The sequence below is a fragment of the Peromyscus eremicus genome, chromosome 7 (genome assembly GCF_949786415.1).
Source record: "Peromyscus eremicus chromosome 7, PerEre_H2_v1, whole genome shotgun sequence".
Taxonomy (NCBI): domain Eukaryota; kingdom Metazoa; phylum Chordata; class Mammalia; order Rodentia; family Cricetidae; genus Peromyscus; species Peromyscus eremicus.
The window spans coordinates 58,670,398-58,686,297 of NC_081422.1; the positions used below are offsets into that span (position 1 = coordinate 58,670,398).

At 42.4% G+C, this 15,900-nt stretch overlaps 1 protein-coding gene across 1 annotated transcript in view; it reads right to left on the minus strand.

The window, feature by feature from the left end:
* Positions 1 to 15,506, minus strand: part of Zwilch (zwilch kinetochore protein) — a 33,823-nt gene extending 18,317 nt beyond the window's left edge. Inside the window, exons 1-8 of the mRNA XM_059268101.1 lie at positions 15,439 to 15,506; positions 11,633 to 11,684; positions 10,416 to 10,511; positions 9,053 to 9,171; positions 5,899 to 6,098; positions 4,454 to 4,524; positions 3,875 to 4,030; positions 1,432 to 1,503 (exon numbers count right to left, since the gene is read on the minus strand). Of these exons, the coding sequence (XP_059124084.1) occupies positions 1,432 to 1,503; positions 3,875 to 4,030; positions 4,454 to 4,524; positions 5,899 to 6,098; positions 9,053 to 9,171; positions 10,416 to 10,511; positions 11,633 to 11,684; positions 15,439 to 15,491 (819 nt within the window). The 5' untranslated portion in view covers positions 15,492 to 15,506. The remainder of the gene's footprint in view (positions 1 to 1,431; positions 1,504 to 3,874; positions 4,031 to 4,453; positions 4,525 to 5,898; positions 6,099 to 9,052; positions 9,172 to 10,415; positions 10,512 to 11,632; positions 11,685 to 15,438) is intronic.
* Between the last annotated feature and the right edge of the window lie 394 nt (positions 15,507 to 15,900).

Here is a 15,900-nt window from a genome sequence, read left to right on the forward strand (position 1 = left end):
GCCTCTGCCTCCCGAGTGCTGGGATTAATTTTTTATGTGTCAAAATAACTTGGTGGAAGTCATATTGCTATGTGTAGGATGGTCCAAGTCACAAAGAATGGGGCAGTGGGAAATGCCCACAGTGTCTCTATTGAGAAACAATGCATGATTTTGAGAGTGTGTCGGATGGAGCTGAAAGGGCTGTAACTGACTGGCACAACAAATAAATAAAATATAATCTTAAAAGGAAACAGGAGGGGGCAGTCAAAAGGACAAAAAGATGAGAACAAGGGCAAGAGGGCAGATGTGCACAAGAGTACAAATTCCTATCTGTTTATAAAATACAAGAGTTGACTTTGAAAAGACTTTACACACACACACACACACACACACACACACACACACACTCCTACACATCTGTGATTCTGTGTGGTGTGTCAGGGGAAAGAATGATTTAAACATAGTTGCCAATCTCACCAGAGATGCAGAAAACACATGTTCCCACAAAAATTTCTATAAATGTTCATAGCAATATTATTCCTAATAGCCAAAAGTTAAAAAAGTAATTGAAACGTTTATCAGCTGATGAAAGGATGAATAAAATGGAGTATAACCATACAATGAGATGCTATTTGACAATCAAAGGGAACAAACGGTGTAAGTAGATTGGTGGTTGCCAGAGGCGGGCAAGGTTGTGAAGTGAGTGCTAAACTGTACTATGGATACAAGGTTTCGTTTAGGAGTGATGAAAATGTTTTAAAAGTAATTGTGAGGAGATGGCTCAGTGGTTAAGAACACTGGCTGCTCTTTCAGAGGACCCAGGTTCAATTCCCAGCACCCACATGACAGCTCACAATTGTCTGTAATTCTAGTTCCAGGGGATCTGACACCCTCACACAGACATATGTGCAGATGAGACACTATGCACATAAAATAAAAATAAACCTTAAAAAAATAAATAAAATAGCTGGGTGGTGGTGGCGCACACCTTTAATCCCAGCACTCGGGGAGGCAGAGGCAGGTGTATTTCTGTGAGTTCGAGGCCAGCCTGGGCTACAGAGCAAGTTCCAGGACAGGCTCCAAAGCTGCACAGAGAAAAAACCTAAATAAATAAATAAATAGATAGATAGATAGATAGATAGATAGATAAATAAATAAATAAACAAAACAAATTAAAAACAAACAAACAAACAAAACCCAAAAAAAATCTAATTGTGGAACTGGCTTGTACAACTCTGCCAGTCAAGTAGAAAGGTGAAGAGTGTAGGGAGCTATTATCTAAGGAGTTCCCTTTCATTTTGAGGACAACTGCCACATAAGTAACTGTCCAAGTTGTCCAGGGTATAATGAAATGTAACATTTTAGAACAGATTTTAAAGAAAATCAAAGTTATAATGTGAAACATTTTCATGAAGGAAATTTCAATGACAGAAATTCCAGAAGGATACTCACCAGGAGAAATTTCAGCTCCCTGTGGAGATGATTCAAACAACTTCTGGGCTCTCCTGATTGTACTCTGATATTCTAAAAAGTATCAAAGACCATCAGTTTTCACTGGCAACCCCACCTTCTCTGTCCAGGAGTCACTATGACTTGCACTTCAATCATATGTTTTATAAAGCACCAATAAATTAAATTAGGCCCATACCATGCTGAGAATACCGTACCCTGAGATCTTACAGATCCAGCCATCCTGATACACACCCTGAATCAGGCCACTGCCCTCTTCTGTACCATGAAGATGGAACAACTGCCTCCCTCACATGCTTTTCTGCTTTTCCTCAGGGAATTTCCAAGAGCACAGGTGCAAGAAATTTAAATAAATAGCTCAAAACTCATTGATTATTAGCATTATGACACACTGAAAATGAAGTCACAGTAGTCACTGTATTAGACTCCTAACTAAATTAACACACTAGTCTAGCCAGAAGCTATAGCTTTACAACCTTAAGTGCTAAAAAACAAGTAAGTAAATCCCTACTACAGGAGAAGGAAAACACAAATATAATTACCCACAATCCTACCCTCTAAGAGAACCATTGTTAATGCTATGTAGGCTTCTTGGTTATACATTTTTTTTTTTTAACAAAACATACTTGACATCCACAGTTGTACGTGTTACTCTATATACTTGTAACTTTTGCTTAATAGCATTTCCTGTTCTTTTTAAATACCTATCCCTACACCATGCAGTCTAGGGATTGGATCTAGGCAAGCACTTTACATTTAAAACATAAAATCACCCCCCACCCCCCAAGACTGAGTTTCTTTGTGTAGACTTGACTGTCCTAGAACTATTTGTGTTGACCAGGCTGGCCTCAAACTCACAAAGCTCCACCTGCCTCTGCCACCCAAGTACTGGGATTAAAGGCATGCTTCACCACCACCTGGCAAGACAGGGTTTCTCTGTGTAGCCTTGGTTGTCCTGGAACTTGCTCTGTAGACCAAGCTGGTCTGGAACTCTGCCTCCGTGTTGGTGGGATTAAAGATATGTATCACCACCACTGGGCTTAAAACATGATTTTTAAAGCCTGTAGAAGAGCCAAACCTAGTGATACAGGTCTATAATCCCAGTTACTCTGGATGCTAAGGCAAGAAGTCACAAGTTCAAGGCCAGCCTAGATTAACAAGCAAGTTTAAGGCCAACCTTAGGAAACTTAACAGGACCTTTGGTCTTATTATGTATCCTTAACTGGCCCGAAACTCCCAGAGAACAGCCTGTTTGATACTGGCATTAGTTCAAAGGCATGTGCCACCTGGCCTGCCTCATTTTAAAAAAAAGGGCTTGGCTTGGGCACGGGGTATTGTCCTGGAGATATGGTTCGGTAGTTAGGAGCACATACTACTCATGCAGAGGTCCTAAGTTAGATTTCCAGCGCCAATTTTGGGAAGGCCACAATCACCTTTAACTCCAGAACCAGGAGAATCTAACACCTCTGGCCTCTGCAGGCACCTGTACTCACATGCACATACTCATAATTAAAAAACATTGAAATAAATAAATCTTAAAAAGGAGGTAAGCTGGGGACATAGGTCACTGGGAGAATTTGCCTATTATGTTATACACAAGACTTAAGAGTCAATCTCCAATACCAAAAAGAGATCTAATTTTAAAAGCATATATAGCATCTCATCATAAAAACTCATTTTCACCATTTTTTAAACTGCATGTTCAGCAGGTTCTGTTCTTAATATTTTGACAACTCAGCTATATAACACCAAGTATCTTATATATAAACTTTTGGGTTTTATTAGCAATTTTCAGTTCTTTTCTTTCTTTCTTTCTTATTTTTTTTTTTTTTCTTTTTGAGACAGGGTCTCACTATGTTGCTCTGGCTGTCTGGGAACTTACTATGTAGACCAGGCTGGCCTTGAACTCACGAGATCCTCCTGCCTCGTCCTCCTGAGTGTTAGGATTAAAAGTGTGTGTCACTGTGCCCAGGAACAGAAAGAAGTCAACTACCCTTGAGTGCCCACACAAAAGACCTTAATCATCTTTTTTTTTTTTTTTTTTTGGTTTTTCGAGACAGGGTTTCTCTGTGTAGCTTTGCGCCTTTCCTGGAACTCGCTTTGGAGACCAGGCTGGCCTCGAACTCACAGAGATCCGCCTGCCTCTGCCTCCCGAGTGCTGGGATTAAAGGCGTGCGCCACCACCGCCCGGCTTTAATCATCTTTTGAAAGTAAAATTCCACAGTAACAGGATTACTATGAGCAACTGACATCTCAACTTACTGGGCAAAAGCTCAATTGGTTGTCTGCTGAGACCCCAGGAGCCAGCTAAGGCTTTCTAAGTGTACAGCCTAACCACCAGTGAATGGCATACAGCATTAGCAGTAAACAAGTAAAACACTCAGGAGCCTGAGCAACCCAAAGAGAAGACAGAGTCCACTCCTACCAGAGCTGCAGTTGAAGACAGGGGAGGGGTTTGAAGAATCTCCTCCACAGGACTCCAGGAAAGATCCAAAGTGACTGTAGTTTGTGATGGGGTGACAATATCATCCAAATCAGTGGACTTAAACAGCTCATATTGGGCAAATCCTCTGGCTGTTACCTGAAGACAGGTCACAGGAAGATCATTAGCAACAACTTCATACGACCAAACCATTATCAAAATCACATTGATTTCTGTCCCAACAGAAAAAAAGCACCATACATCACACTGTCATCCCAAATGAAAACAAAGGACAATTCTTTTCGCAACAACATTGCACATATAAACATGTGGGTACTGTATCTAAGGGGTCTACCAACCTTGAGTGTCAAGCACAACGATTTTAGTACTTTAGCATGATTCTAGAACCAACTCTGTAGATACCAAAGAATAGCTGTACTCTGGCTGATACAAAAATAAATACAAATACTCTGACACTACAGAGAAACATCTAGTCACAGTGAGAATGAGAAGAAAGGTGTTATGCTAGGAAGGCAGATCAATCAAGCTCTTTGTAAGTAAGCTAACAAGACAAATACTCACAGCAGACAAGTGATGTCGTTTCTTGTGTAAATTTTTTAGATTTTCCAGATCTTCAGAGTAATTTTTATCAGCTACAGGACATTAAAAAAAAAAAAAAAAAAAAAGATTTAATTCCAAATTATAAAGTTATGCTGGGCAGTGGTGGTACAGGCCTTTAATTCCAGCACTCAGGAGAAAGAGGCAGGTGGATCTCTTTCAGTTTGAGGCCAGCCTGGTCTACATAGTGAGTTCCAAGATAGCCAGAGCTACATAGTGAGATCTTGTCTCAAAAAAACTGAAATCAAACAAATAAAAGTGTTTAATAGAGAAAGAAAGGGGAGTTGGGTAGGGAGATGGGGGGGGGTCTGGGAGGAGCTGGGGAGGAACTGTGATCAAAAGAATGTAATTAGTTGGGCATGGTGACACATGCCTTTAATCCTAGCACTCAAGAGACAAAGGTTCAGCAGTTAAGAGCACTGGCTGCTCTTCCAGAGGACCCGGGTTCAATTCTCAGCACCCACATGACAGCTCATAACTGCCTGTAACTCCAGTTCCAGGGGATCTGACACCTTCACACAGACATACATGCAGGCCAAACATGAATGCACATAAAACAAAGATAAGTTATTTAAAAAAAAAAGAGAGACAGAAGCAGGTTGATGTCTGTGAGTTCCAAACCACTCTGGTCTATATACTGAGCACAGGCCCACCAGGGCTATACAGTGAGACCCTATCTCAAAAAAGAATATAATTACAGCCAAGCATGGAAATTCACATCTAAAATCTTAGCTACACTGGAGGCTGAGGCAGAAGGATACTGAATTTGAACTCAGATTGGGCTATAAGATACTCAATAAACAAACAACAAATATACACACTCACAATATATATGAAAAATAAATAGCTAGGCACTCTGGTATGGACTTGTAGTAGTCCCAACTGCTTGGCAGGCTGAAGTGGGAGACTCACTTGAGCCCACGAGTTTAAGACTAGCTTGCAAAGAATTCACACCAAAATATAAAGGAAGGAAGGAAGGGAGGGAGGGAGGGAGGGAGGGAGGGAGGGAGGGAGGGAAAAAGGGAGGGAGGGAAGAAGGGAGGGAGGGAGGGTCTGGGTGGTGGTACTCAGGTAGTAGATTCAGAGGCTAAAGCAGAAAATAATGAGTTCAAGGCCAACCTTGCCTAAACCCACCCCTTCTAAAAAGGTAAAAATAGGATTATATTCCAGTTAGAATCTGGTTTTTACTCTTTTAGATTAAAAAAAAAAAAGTACAAATTAAATTCAACCCAAACAAAGAGGGTATAACATGTCTAGATTTTCAGGAGTTTCTGCAATTCCTCCTCCCCGATTGATGCTAAGCACAAACTCAAGGTTCAATACTCTAGGTTACACTTCCCTCCTATAAGAAAGCTCAGGAGTACCACAAAACAACTATGCAAATAAATATACCAAGACTGAACACTCACCTTTACAAGTGACCACATGTAAGACAACTCCTGTAATGATGTCATTTGCTGTGATAAGCTCAGCTCCTAGCCAACAGGTACCTTCAGGATCTGAACTGTCACATCTCACCCAAAGAGGAGGAAGGGCAGTAACTGGCTGTTTAATCTTCAAATGGGTCATATTAGGATTGTGAGCCATGGTATAAAGCCCAATTAACTGCCTTGAAAACAATGGATAGGAGAACCAATTATAAAATACCAATCACATGTTACCTTTGAAGTTGAAAGTCTGGCTCAGTGGTAGAACCCATGTTTGGCATGTATGAAACCCTGAGTTCAATCCCCAGTACCACCCCACGCCCTATTTTAATACTTTTTTAATTTAAAAAAGATAATGAGAAGGGTCTCACAGTTAACAATCTGGAAGTGATAAAATGCATGAATACATGTATGTTTACATACTTCAGCAAGTTGAGGGTATACTATGTACTCTCACAGTTACAAGCCTAGAGAGATGGCTCAGCAGTTAAGAACATGTACTGCTCTTACAAAGGAGCAGAGTTCACTTCCCAGCACCCACACTTGGTCGCTTAGAACTGCCTGTAACTCCAGCACCAGAAGGATCCAATACATCTGGCATCTGCAGAGACCTAACATGTACATATCCCACACACCTGCATAATTAAAAAAATAATAATTTTAAAGTTATGTACATTGGGTATAAAAATATATTAACACATAATTCTGACAACATAACAGTGTATGTTATATGGTATACACATATACCATATACTGCCTTGCATATATAAATCTATATTTGTTGAAAGAGAAAAATGAAAATGTACACATATCAAAACATGAACTGGTATGCATTAAGGTAAAGAGAAGTCTCACTACCACTCAAAATTAAATGTATATATTTATCAAAATTAAAGGTCAACAAAAAAAAATGAAGCTTTAATTTCTATTTTTCAAGAGATAAAAACAATTTACTATCAGATACTCAAGAAGGGAATTTCTAAGGCATCGGACTTCAAAAAGTAAGCCCAGAAATCTTAAAACAGTATATGAAAGGCATAAAGAAAAAGAAAACCCATAAATGATAGGGCCGGGGGACAGCTCAGATGATAAAGGGCTTGCCTTGCAAGCATAAGGACCTGAGTTCCATCTCCAGAACCCATGTTAAAACGCAAGTACGCACACACGGGACTGGAGAGATAGCTTATGGGTTAAGAGCACTTGTTGCTCTGCCGGGGGTCTGAGTTTGATTCCCAGCAGCCTTGTCCCATGGTTCTAAACTGCCTGTAACTTCAGCTCCAGGGGAATCTGACTACCTCTTTGGAACTCCACAGGCACCCACATGCATGTGGCATATACACACATATACACATAAATTAAATACGTAATTAAGAACAAAAGTTGGGTGTAGGTGATTCATGCACTGGAGAAAGGAAGACAGGAGGATCCTGGAATTAAGTCAGCCCTCCTCGCCTACTTAGCAAGTTCTAGGCCACAAATGGCCCTGGACTACACCTAAGAACAACACCTGAGGTTGTCATCAGGCCTGCATAACCATGGGTATTTCTTCCCACATTAACATGCACACACTCATAAGTAACCCGAACATACTGGCAGAAGAAAACCAATTAATATTCAAGTCCCAGGGAACAGAGAAAAGAGGCCACATTATGATTATAGCCCAAGAAGCCATGAAAAAAAAAAACTTATTAACCAGTACAAAAAGCTTATAAACTTTTACTTTTCTTGCTCTTTTTTTGTTTTTGAGACAGGGTTCATTTCTCTGTGTAGCCTTGGCTTTGTAGACCAGGCTGGTTTCAAACTCACAGAGATTTGCCTGCCTCTGCCTCTCAAGTGCTGGAATTAAAACTGTGAGGTTATGAACTTCTATGTGGGGGTTGGAGGAGGGTAAAAACCAGTATAAAGGCGTATTACTACTGTGAACAGTTCCAGCACTTGTTGCTCCATAATGTCAGGATTCTTAGGGCTCTATCCTCCAGAACTCCTTGAAGGCAAAGACTTGGGTTTGCAGGTAGCAAGGGGCTGGATGGAGGCCACTACATATGTACACAGCAGGAAGGCAAAAAAGGAAGATTAAGATACAAATGTATATTCTGGAAGCATACTGACTTCTTGGGCATGGTAATTCATGTTGTGTAGGACAGCTGCCCACTATAAGCCCAGAGCTCAAGTCACTGTGACACCCCAAAACACTCCTGAGTAGTTGGAATGCCAACTTAGCAGTACCCCGGGTGGAGAACCTCTGGGGTTAGAAATAAAGGCTCCTATGCATCAAGAATGAAGACCTTGGATTTTACCATGAAGGCAATGAAAATCTGAAACAGGATTTTTAAGTATCGAAGCAACACAATTTAAAAACCATTACTCTGGTAGTAAGAGGAAGAGAGACTGGGCTAGATTCAAGGTAGACAATTAAGAACAACAGAAACAGACCAGCAGAGTAAGGTGGAAAGTGACTGCATTCTCAGGTCATGTTCAGGACACCTATGGGATGTCTAAACAGGGCCACCCTTAGAGGACTAGGCAGACAGATCACCTATGGGATGTCTAAACAGGGCCACCCTTAGAGGACCAGGCAGACAGATCACCTATGGGATGTCTAAACAGGGCCCCCCTTAGAGGACTAGGCAGACAGATCACCTATGGGATATCTAAACAGGTCCACCCTTAGAGGACTAGGCAGACAGATCACCTATCGGATGTCTAAACAGGGCTATCCTTAGAGGACTAGGCAGACAGATCACCTATCGGATGTCTAAACAGGGCTATCCTTAGAGGGGAAGGCAGATGCCTCAGGGCGAGGTGCAGTTTTTCAATGTCTGTAAGAATACTGAATGTTACAATTTTTTTTCCTTTTGAGTCAGGGTCTCATGCAGCCAAGTCTACTGAAAACTTTAGTAGTCAAGGATGACTTTGAACTTCTGATCTTCCTCCTCCAGTCTCCCAAGTGCTAGAATTAGAGGTGTGGGCCACGTGTGTGGTTTTATGCAGTGCTGGGGCTCAAATCCAGGGCTTCATGTATGCTAACCAAGCAGTCTACACACTGTGCTACATCCTCAGCCCCAGCAATGTTTCAATTCAAATCCATCCTCTCCCCTAAACTTATAAAAACAAAACAAACCAACAAAAAACTTACCTTGCTCTCCCAACTGGCAAGGCCAGTGGCCTAACATTTTCACCAGTAGAGATATCAGAAATAGCAGTTTCTTCAGATTGTGGTTCTTCAACATGACTTGTTTCTTCCTTCTCCAAAAACTTTAAAAATGTTATAAATAATTTAGTCAGATGCAAGAGCCAACTCTCTTCTGTGCTAGGAAATAACTACACAGGGGCAGGAGAGATGCCTCCACATTCAAGAGCACTGGCACTGGAACTGTAGACAGTAGTGAGCTGCAGACAATAGTGAGCTGCAGCCATGTGGATGGTGCAAACCAAACCCAGTTCCTCTGAAAGAGAAGCAAGTGCTCCTAATCACTGAGCCATCTCTCCAGCTTCCAAAGATACTGATTTTAGTTGCTACTCGTAAAGAAAGCATCTGATGACATTAGACAAATATTCTACCATGCACAGTATAATAAGCTAAAGGTAAAAACCACAGGAGATCCATGAGAGGTGCTCAAATATTTAGATATTTTCATTTCCCAACTGGAACAAACTGTGAGAGATGAGCTTAGAGCACACAGTCCTCAATTTTTACCTTTTATGTATTTGGACACAAGGTTCACATGCTGGGATCAAAGGTATACAGTACCACACCCAGCCATAGCCCTAAATTTTTTTGTTTTTCAATATATGGTTTCTCTTTGTAGCCCCGGCTGTCCTGGAACTCACTCTGTAGATCAGGCTGGCCTCAAACTCAGAGATTCACCTACCTCTGATTCCTGCTGGAGTTAAAGGTATGTCTGATACCACTGCCTGGCTTAGCTCTCATTTTTTTCTGATTTTTTGAGATAGGGTTTCTCTTTGGTTTTTTGTTTTGTTTTGTTTTTTTAAAGATTTATTTATTTATTATGCATACAGTATTCTGCCTTCATACCAGAAGAGGGCGCCAGATCTCATTACAGAGGGTTGTGAGCCACCATGTGGTTGCTGGGAATTGAACTCAGGACCTCTAGAAGAACAGTCAGTGCTCTTAACCACTGAGTTATCTCTCCAGCCCTAGGGTTTCTCTTTGTAGCTCTGGCTGTCCTGAACTCTATTTGTAGCCCAGGCTGGCCTCAAAATCACAAAGACAATCTGCCTCTGCCTCCCAGAGTGCTGGGATTAAAGGCACTTGCCACCACACCTGGTTTTGTTCTTTTTCTTAATTAATCTATTATAAAAGTCTGAATTATGTATGTATCGGTGGTTGGCATATTTCCAGGGGAGAGCACCATGCTTACTCATAAAAGAATTAGTGTCCACTTTCATTAATGCTGATAAGAAAACATGTAGTATGAGAATATTCTCAAAGAAACAAATTTAGCTACTAAGAACTAACCACAAAGCCCAATACTTACCACTTTTTCCACAAGAAACACAGAGTCGTCTTCATTTAGAATCGTTTTCAGAAGACTTGGTTGGCTTTTGCTGATCAGCTGCACTTGGACATCAGCCTGTTAAAGACAGACTACAGCGTTTTTTATATGTAATTTAAGTACTACAGACCAGCTGCAGGCTAATGACTCAAAAAAAGAACATGTTTCAAAATGTTTCCCTGCTGGTTGGTGGTGTCCCACACCTTTAATCCCAGCACTCAGGAGGCAGAGGTAGGTGAATCTCTGTGAGTTCAAGGCCAGCCTGGGCTACAGAGTGAGTTCCAGGACTGTTTCAGAGAAACGCTGTCTCAAAAACCAAAACAACAACAACAAAAAGGTTTCCCTTCTTTTGCCAGGTTTCTCATGTTAGAAAACCTAGCTTATGGTTTGGGAAAATATGTCAGTTTGTGAATTGTTTGTTGCTCAAGCATGGGGGCCTCAGTTCAATTCCCAGCACTCCTGTAAAGCTGAACACAAGGACATGTATCTACACTACAACTCCAGTGCTCTGTGCTCGGGAGGCAGAGACAGGAGAACCTCCGGGGCTTGCTGGCCATTCAGTACAGCCAAGTAAGGAGTTCTACACTGAGTAGGAGACCTACTTAGTCACAAAATAACTAAGGTGGACAGCAACTGAGGAAGACACCCACCATTGACCTCTGGCCTTGACAAGTACCTATAGGGACCGACATGTGCATGTACATACACAAGAAAATCTAGCTTTTTTTTTTTTTTTCTCTCCTCGAGACAGGGTTTCTCTGCGTAGCTTTGGAGCCTGTCCTAGAACTCGCTCTGTAGACCAGGCTGGCCTCGAACTCATAGAGATCCACCTGCCTCTGCCTCCCAAGTGCTGGGATTAAAGGCGTGTGCCACCGCCGCCTGGCCAAGAAACCATATATTTTATTTATTGACATTCTAGAAATGGCAAAACTACAGAGACAGAAAACAAATTAGCAGTGCAGGTACTAGAGACATATGAAACTGCTAATAATACAGGGACATGAGCACATTTTTAGACAGGAAATAGTCTACATTTTGATAATAGGGTCAGCTGTACTTCTGAAGGTATTTGTCAAAATTCATAGAACTATCTCTTAAAAGGGTAAAATTTAGCATATGTAAATTAATTTTTAAAAAACCTGATTAAAAACCCATGATTTTAGGATCATTATGTTTAAAACCAAATAAATTGCTCATACCTCATAGATGAACGGATCTTTACAGACTCCTTTCTTTTCGTCATTAAATTCCCTGAAATACAGAATGTGTGGAAAAGAGAGCTGTGGGATCGGCCTTGTTATTTAAGCTCAGAAATTAGCTGGTGCTTTATTTACGCATCAGCAGGAAACGCTTAGTCCTTACAACAGCTGTAAGGCTAGCTTCAGAAGGGAGAACAATTAAGAGAAGATTAAGGAAGGTTAGGGTTGGTGGGGCATGCCTACAATCCCAGCAGAGGCAGGCAGAGTTCTGTGAGTTCCAGGTTGGCCAGGGACACAGATGAGACTCCATCTCACAACAATTTTTTTTGGTGGGGAGTGGGGAGTAGGCGTGGGGAAGATGGCTAGAGAGATGGCTCAGGGGTTAAAGCACTACTGCTCCTGCAGAGGGTCTGGGTTCAGACCCCAGCACCCACATGATGGCTCACAACAGTATCTGTAATTCCAGTTCCAAGGGATCTGACATCCTTTTCTGACCTCTGCAGCCACCAGGCACGAACCAGTGCACATACATACATGCAGATAAAACATACATATAAAATAAATAAATATAAAAATTTTTTGATTATGTGTGTATGTAAGGGGAATGGGTAATGTATGTGTGAGTACAGGTGCCCAAGAAGGCACTCACGGGGTTGGGGATTTAGCTCAGTGGTACAGTGCTTGCCTAGCAAGCACAAGGCCCTGGGTTTGGTACTCAGCTCCGAGAGAGAGAGAGAGAGAGAGAGAGAGAGAGAGAGAGAGAGAGAGAGAGAGAGAAAGGCACTCACTGGAGCTGAAGTTACAGGAGACTGTGAGCTGCCTGCTGTGGACTCTGGAAACCAAATTCTGGTCCTCTAGAAGAGTAGTAAGTGCTCTTAGCTCCTGAGCCATCCCTCCAGATTCAGTAAATTAAAACAAAACAAAACAAAACAAAAAACAAAAACGGGGGCTGAAGAGATGGCTCAGAGGTTAAGAGCACTGACTGCTCTTCCAGAGGTCCTTAGTTCAATTCCCAGCAACCACATAATAGCTCACCACCATTTATAATGAGATCTAGTGCCCTTTTCTGGTGTGCAGACATACATGCAGGTGGAACACTGTGTACGTAATAAATAAATAAATCTTTATTTAAGAGCTGGAGAGATGGCTCAGAGGTTAAGAGCACTGGCTGCTGTTCCAGAGGTCCTCAGTTCAATTCCCAGCAACCACACGGTGGCTCACAACCATCTGTAATGTGATCGCGTGCAGGCAGAACACTGTGTACATAATAAAGAAATAACTCTTAAAAAAAATGTTTATTTAAAAAAAAAATGTCAAAAGTCTGCTAGGGATGGTGAGATAAACCTGTAATTCCAGCACTTGCAAATGCTGAAGCAGGAAGGTGACAAGTACCAGGGCAACTTGGGTTGTATAGTGAGAGCCTATTTAAAAAACAAAACCAGGGCCTGGCAGCACTCTGGAGGCAGAGGAAGGCGGATCTCTGTAAGTTCGAGGACAGCTAGGACTACACAGAGAAACCCTGTTGTGAAAAAAAAAAAAAAAAAAAAAAGTGGGGAGGGAGGGAGAGAGGGAGAGAGAGAGTGTGAGTTAGTTTTAGATATTTGTGGGGCTGGAGAGATGGCTTGGCACCTGAGAAGTTGAGAGCACTGGCTGCTCTTTCAGAGGTCCTGAGTTCAATTCCCAGCAACCACAGCTGTCCTAGAACTTGCTTTGTAGACCAGGCTGGCCTCCAACTCACAAATATCTGTCTGCCTTTGCCTCCCGAGAGCTGGTTATTAAAGGCGTGTCCCACCACAAACAGCTGTTTTTTTATTTATTATACTTATTTACACAAGTATATGTGAGTGTGTGTAGGGGGGGTGTGTGAAGTCAGAGGACAACTTGTGGGATATTCCCCTCTCATGATGTGGGTCCCCTGCCATGAGTCCTGCTGAACCATCTCTCTGGCCCAAGAATGTGCATTTTTCCTGCTGAACCATCTCTCTGGCCCAAAAATGTGCATTTTTCATAAAAATGATTGTCCTTTACATATAATTCAAGGATACTGCTTGGTCATTCAACATCTGTTTCTCAAACATTCTTGCTAGATACTGGGAATAGCAAACAAACCAGTTGTGACAGGAATCCAAAAAGTGAACTGTCAGTTATGGGGTACCGGAAACTCTGGGAGGAGAATAACTGTGAATGACTTGCAGCTTTTCAGAATCGTGAGAAAGGCCCCAAGTATCACAGGGGAGATGGGCAGGAACAAGGAGACTGGGACCAACCCACCTCCAATCCTCAGCAAAGAAACAAAACAACCCAAGTGGTGGGGAGTCTGGGAAAGGTGAAAAGGAGGAAGTTGGAGTCTTAGATTTACAACTCTTAACTTGAAAGAATTCTGCAGTTAAATGACACATTGAGAAGAAAACACCCAGGAAATAATGAGTAAGCATAATAGATCTAAGTAAATTTTTATCATAAAACAACCATTGAGACTAGGGACACAATTCAGTTTTAAGAATGCTTGCTTTGCATGGATTCTTTTCCTAGAACCTCAAAAATTGGGCATGCCTATAACGACAGCACAGAGATGGAGATGGAGGCAGGATGGTTAACTTATGCTTGGCTTGGAGGCCAGCCTGGGCTACATGAGACCTTGGGTTTAAAACAACAAAGTACACCATGGCAGAAATATCACAGAAGTTAAAAAGAACTAAAGTGTCTGAGCTCAAAGACATCATTAGCTTCTCTAAGAACACTAGCTCTTAGCTGGGCAGTGGTGGCACACGCCTTTAATCCCAGTACTTGGGAGGCAGAGACAGGTGGATCTCTGATTTGGAGGCCAGTCTCCTCTACAGAGTGTTCCAGGACAGCCAGGGCTACAGAGAGAAACTCTGTCTTGAAAAACAAAAACAAAACAAAAAACAGACTAGTTCTTCTCGTATAATGTTAAAGAGAGTTTTACAAGTATTACTGCTTTTGTAACAGGAAGAGCAATAATGGCGGTTAAACATTATAAAAAATTATAAGCATTTAAAAAATAACTGTGCTATACCCAGCCAGCAACACCCTGAGCCTAGAATTTAGAAAGGAAACTTTTTGGTCTCACTTCAGACCTACTAATCAAAAACCTTGGTGGTAGAGCCCGTAAATCGGTATTTTGACAATTCTCCGGGGTGGTTCTGATGCAGGGTCAGATGTGAGTCACTGTCCTCGATTTTCATAAACGATGTAGAATTGACAGAATCCTCTTGTAGCAATATTTCACTAAAGAAACAGTATGAATTCTGGCATGGGGGCTCACGCCTCTAATCTGAGGATCAGGAGTCTGGCCAGGAGTGTCGCTGCGACACGCTGCGAGGTGAGTTTCTGTCTAGTTTAGGCTAGAGTTGGGACCCCATCTCAAGAAAATCACCTTGCTTTTAAGGCCAGCTCACGGTCAAATGTAGCTCGTACGGTAACTCAAGAGACTAGACAACTATACATTTCTTTTTCAGGAGTCAAAGCGTAAGGCAGGAGAAGGATGACATCTAGTTCTCCGTACCCCGGGAGCCTCTACTTAAGAAGTGGGTGCATCACTAAGATGAGTAAATTGACCTGTCGGCTTGCCCCTCTTGCTCAAGTACTCATGTGTTCTGGGGAGCCGAGCAGCGCCCGAGGCCTCAGCAGAGCCAAACGCGCTGCACAGCCGAGACCCGCCCCTTGCACTCCCAGACCCCAGCAGAGGCGGCAGGCCGCGAAGCCTTCAGCAGTGGCAGGACTCGAGCGGGGATACCAAGGCCGGGAGGGACAAGATGCCATTGCATTCCTCAACCACAACTCACTGCAGAAGACGAGCATAAAACTCCTCCGCCGCGCGGTTCGTACGCGCCCACATCCCACACCGGCCACGGCCCTGTCCGGGGCAGCTGAAACTAAACTGCGCGCCCAGACTCTGACGTCAGAGGCCGTGACCCCGCCCCGCCGGAACTACTTCGCGACATTAAGTTTGTTTGTACTCAGCGCTAACACATCGTTTTAGTTTATTAGACTATCCAGCTACATTTACTATTCCCATAGACTCCCATGTCTATCGGGGGGAAAAGAAAGTTAAAATAGGTACTGTGATTGGTGGGGCCGGGGGGGGGGCGGCAAGAAACATCTCGCGAGAGTTGGTATCGAGTAACGAATTCTTCCGCAAAAAGGAGTCCCTCTTTTCTAACCACTCTTTTTAAGTTTAGGGGAAAAAATGATACCAATTTTAACACATGTAAAATAATAATATGGTGTTCTGAAATTTTTCAGCG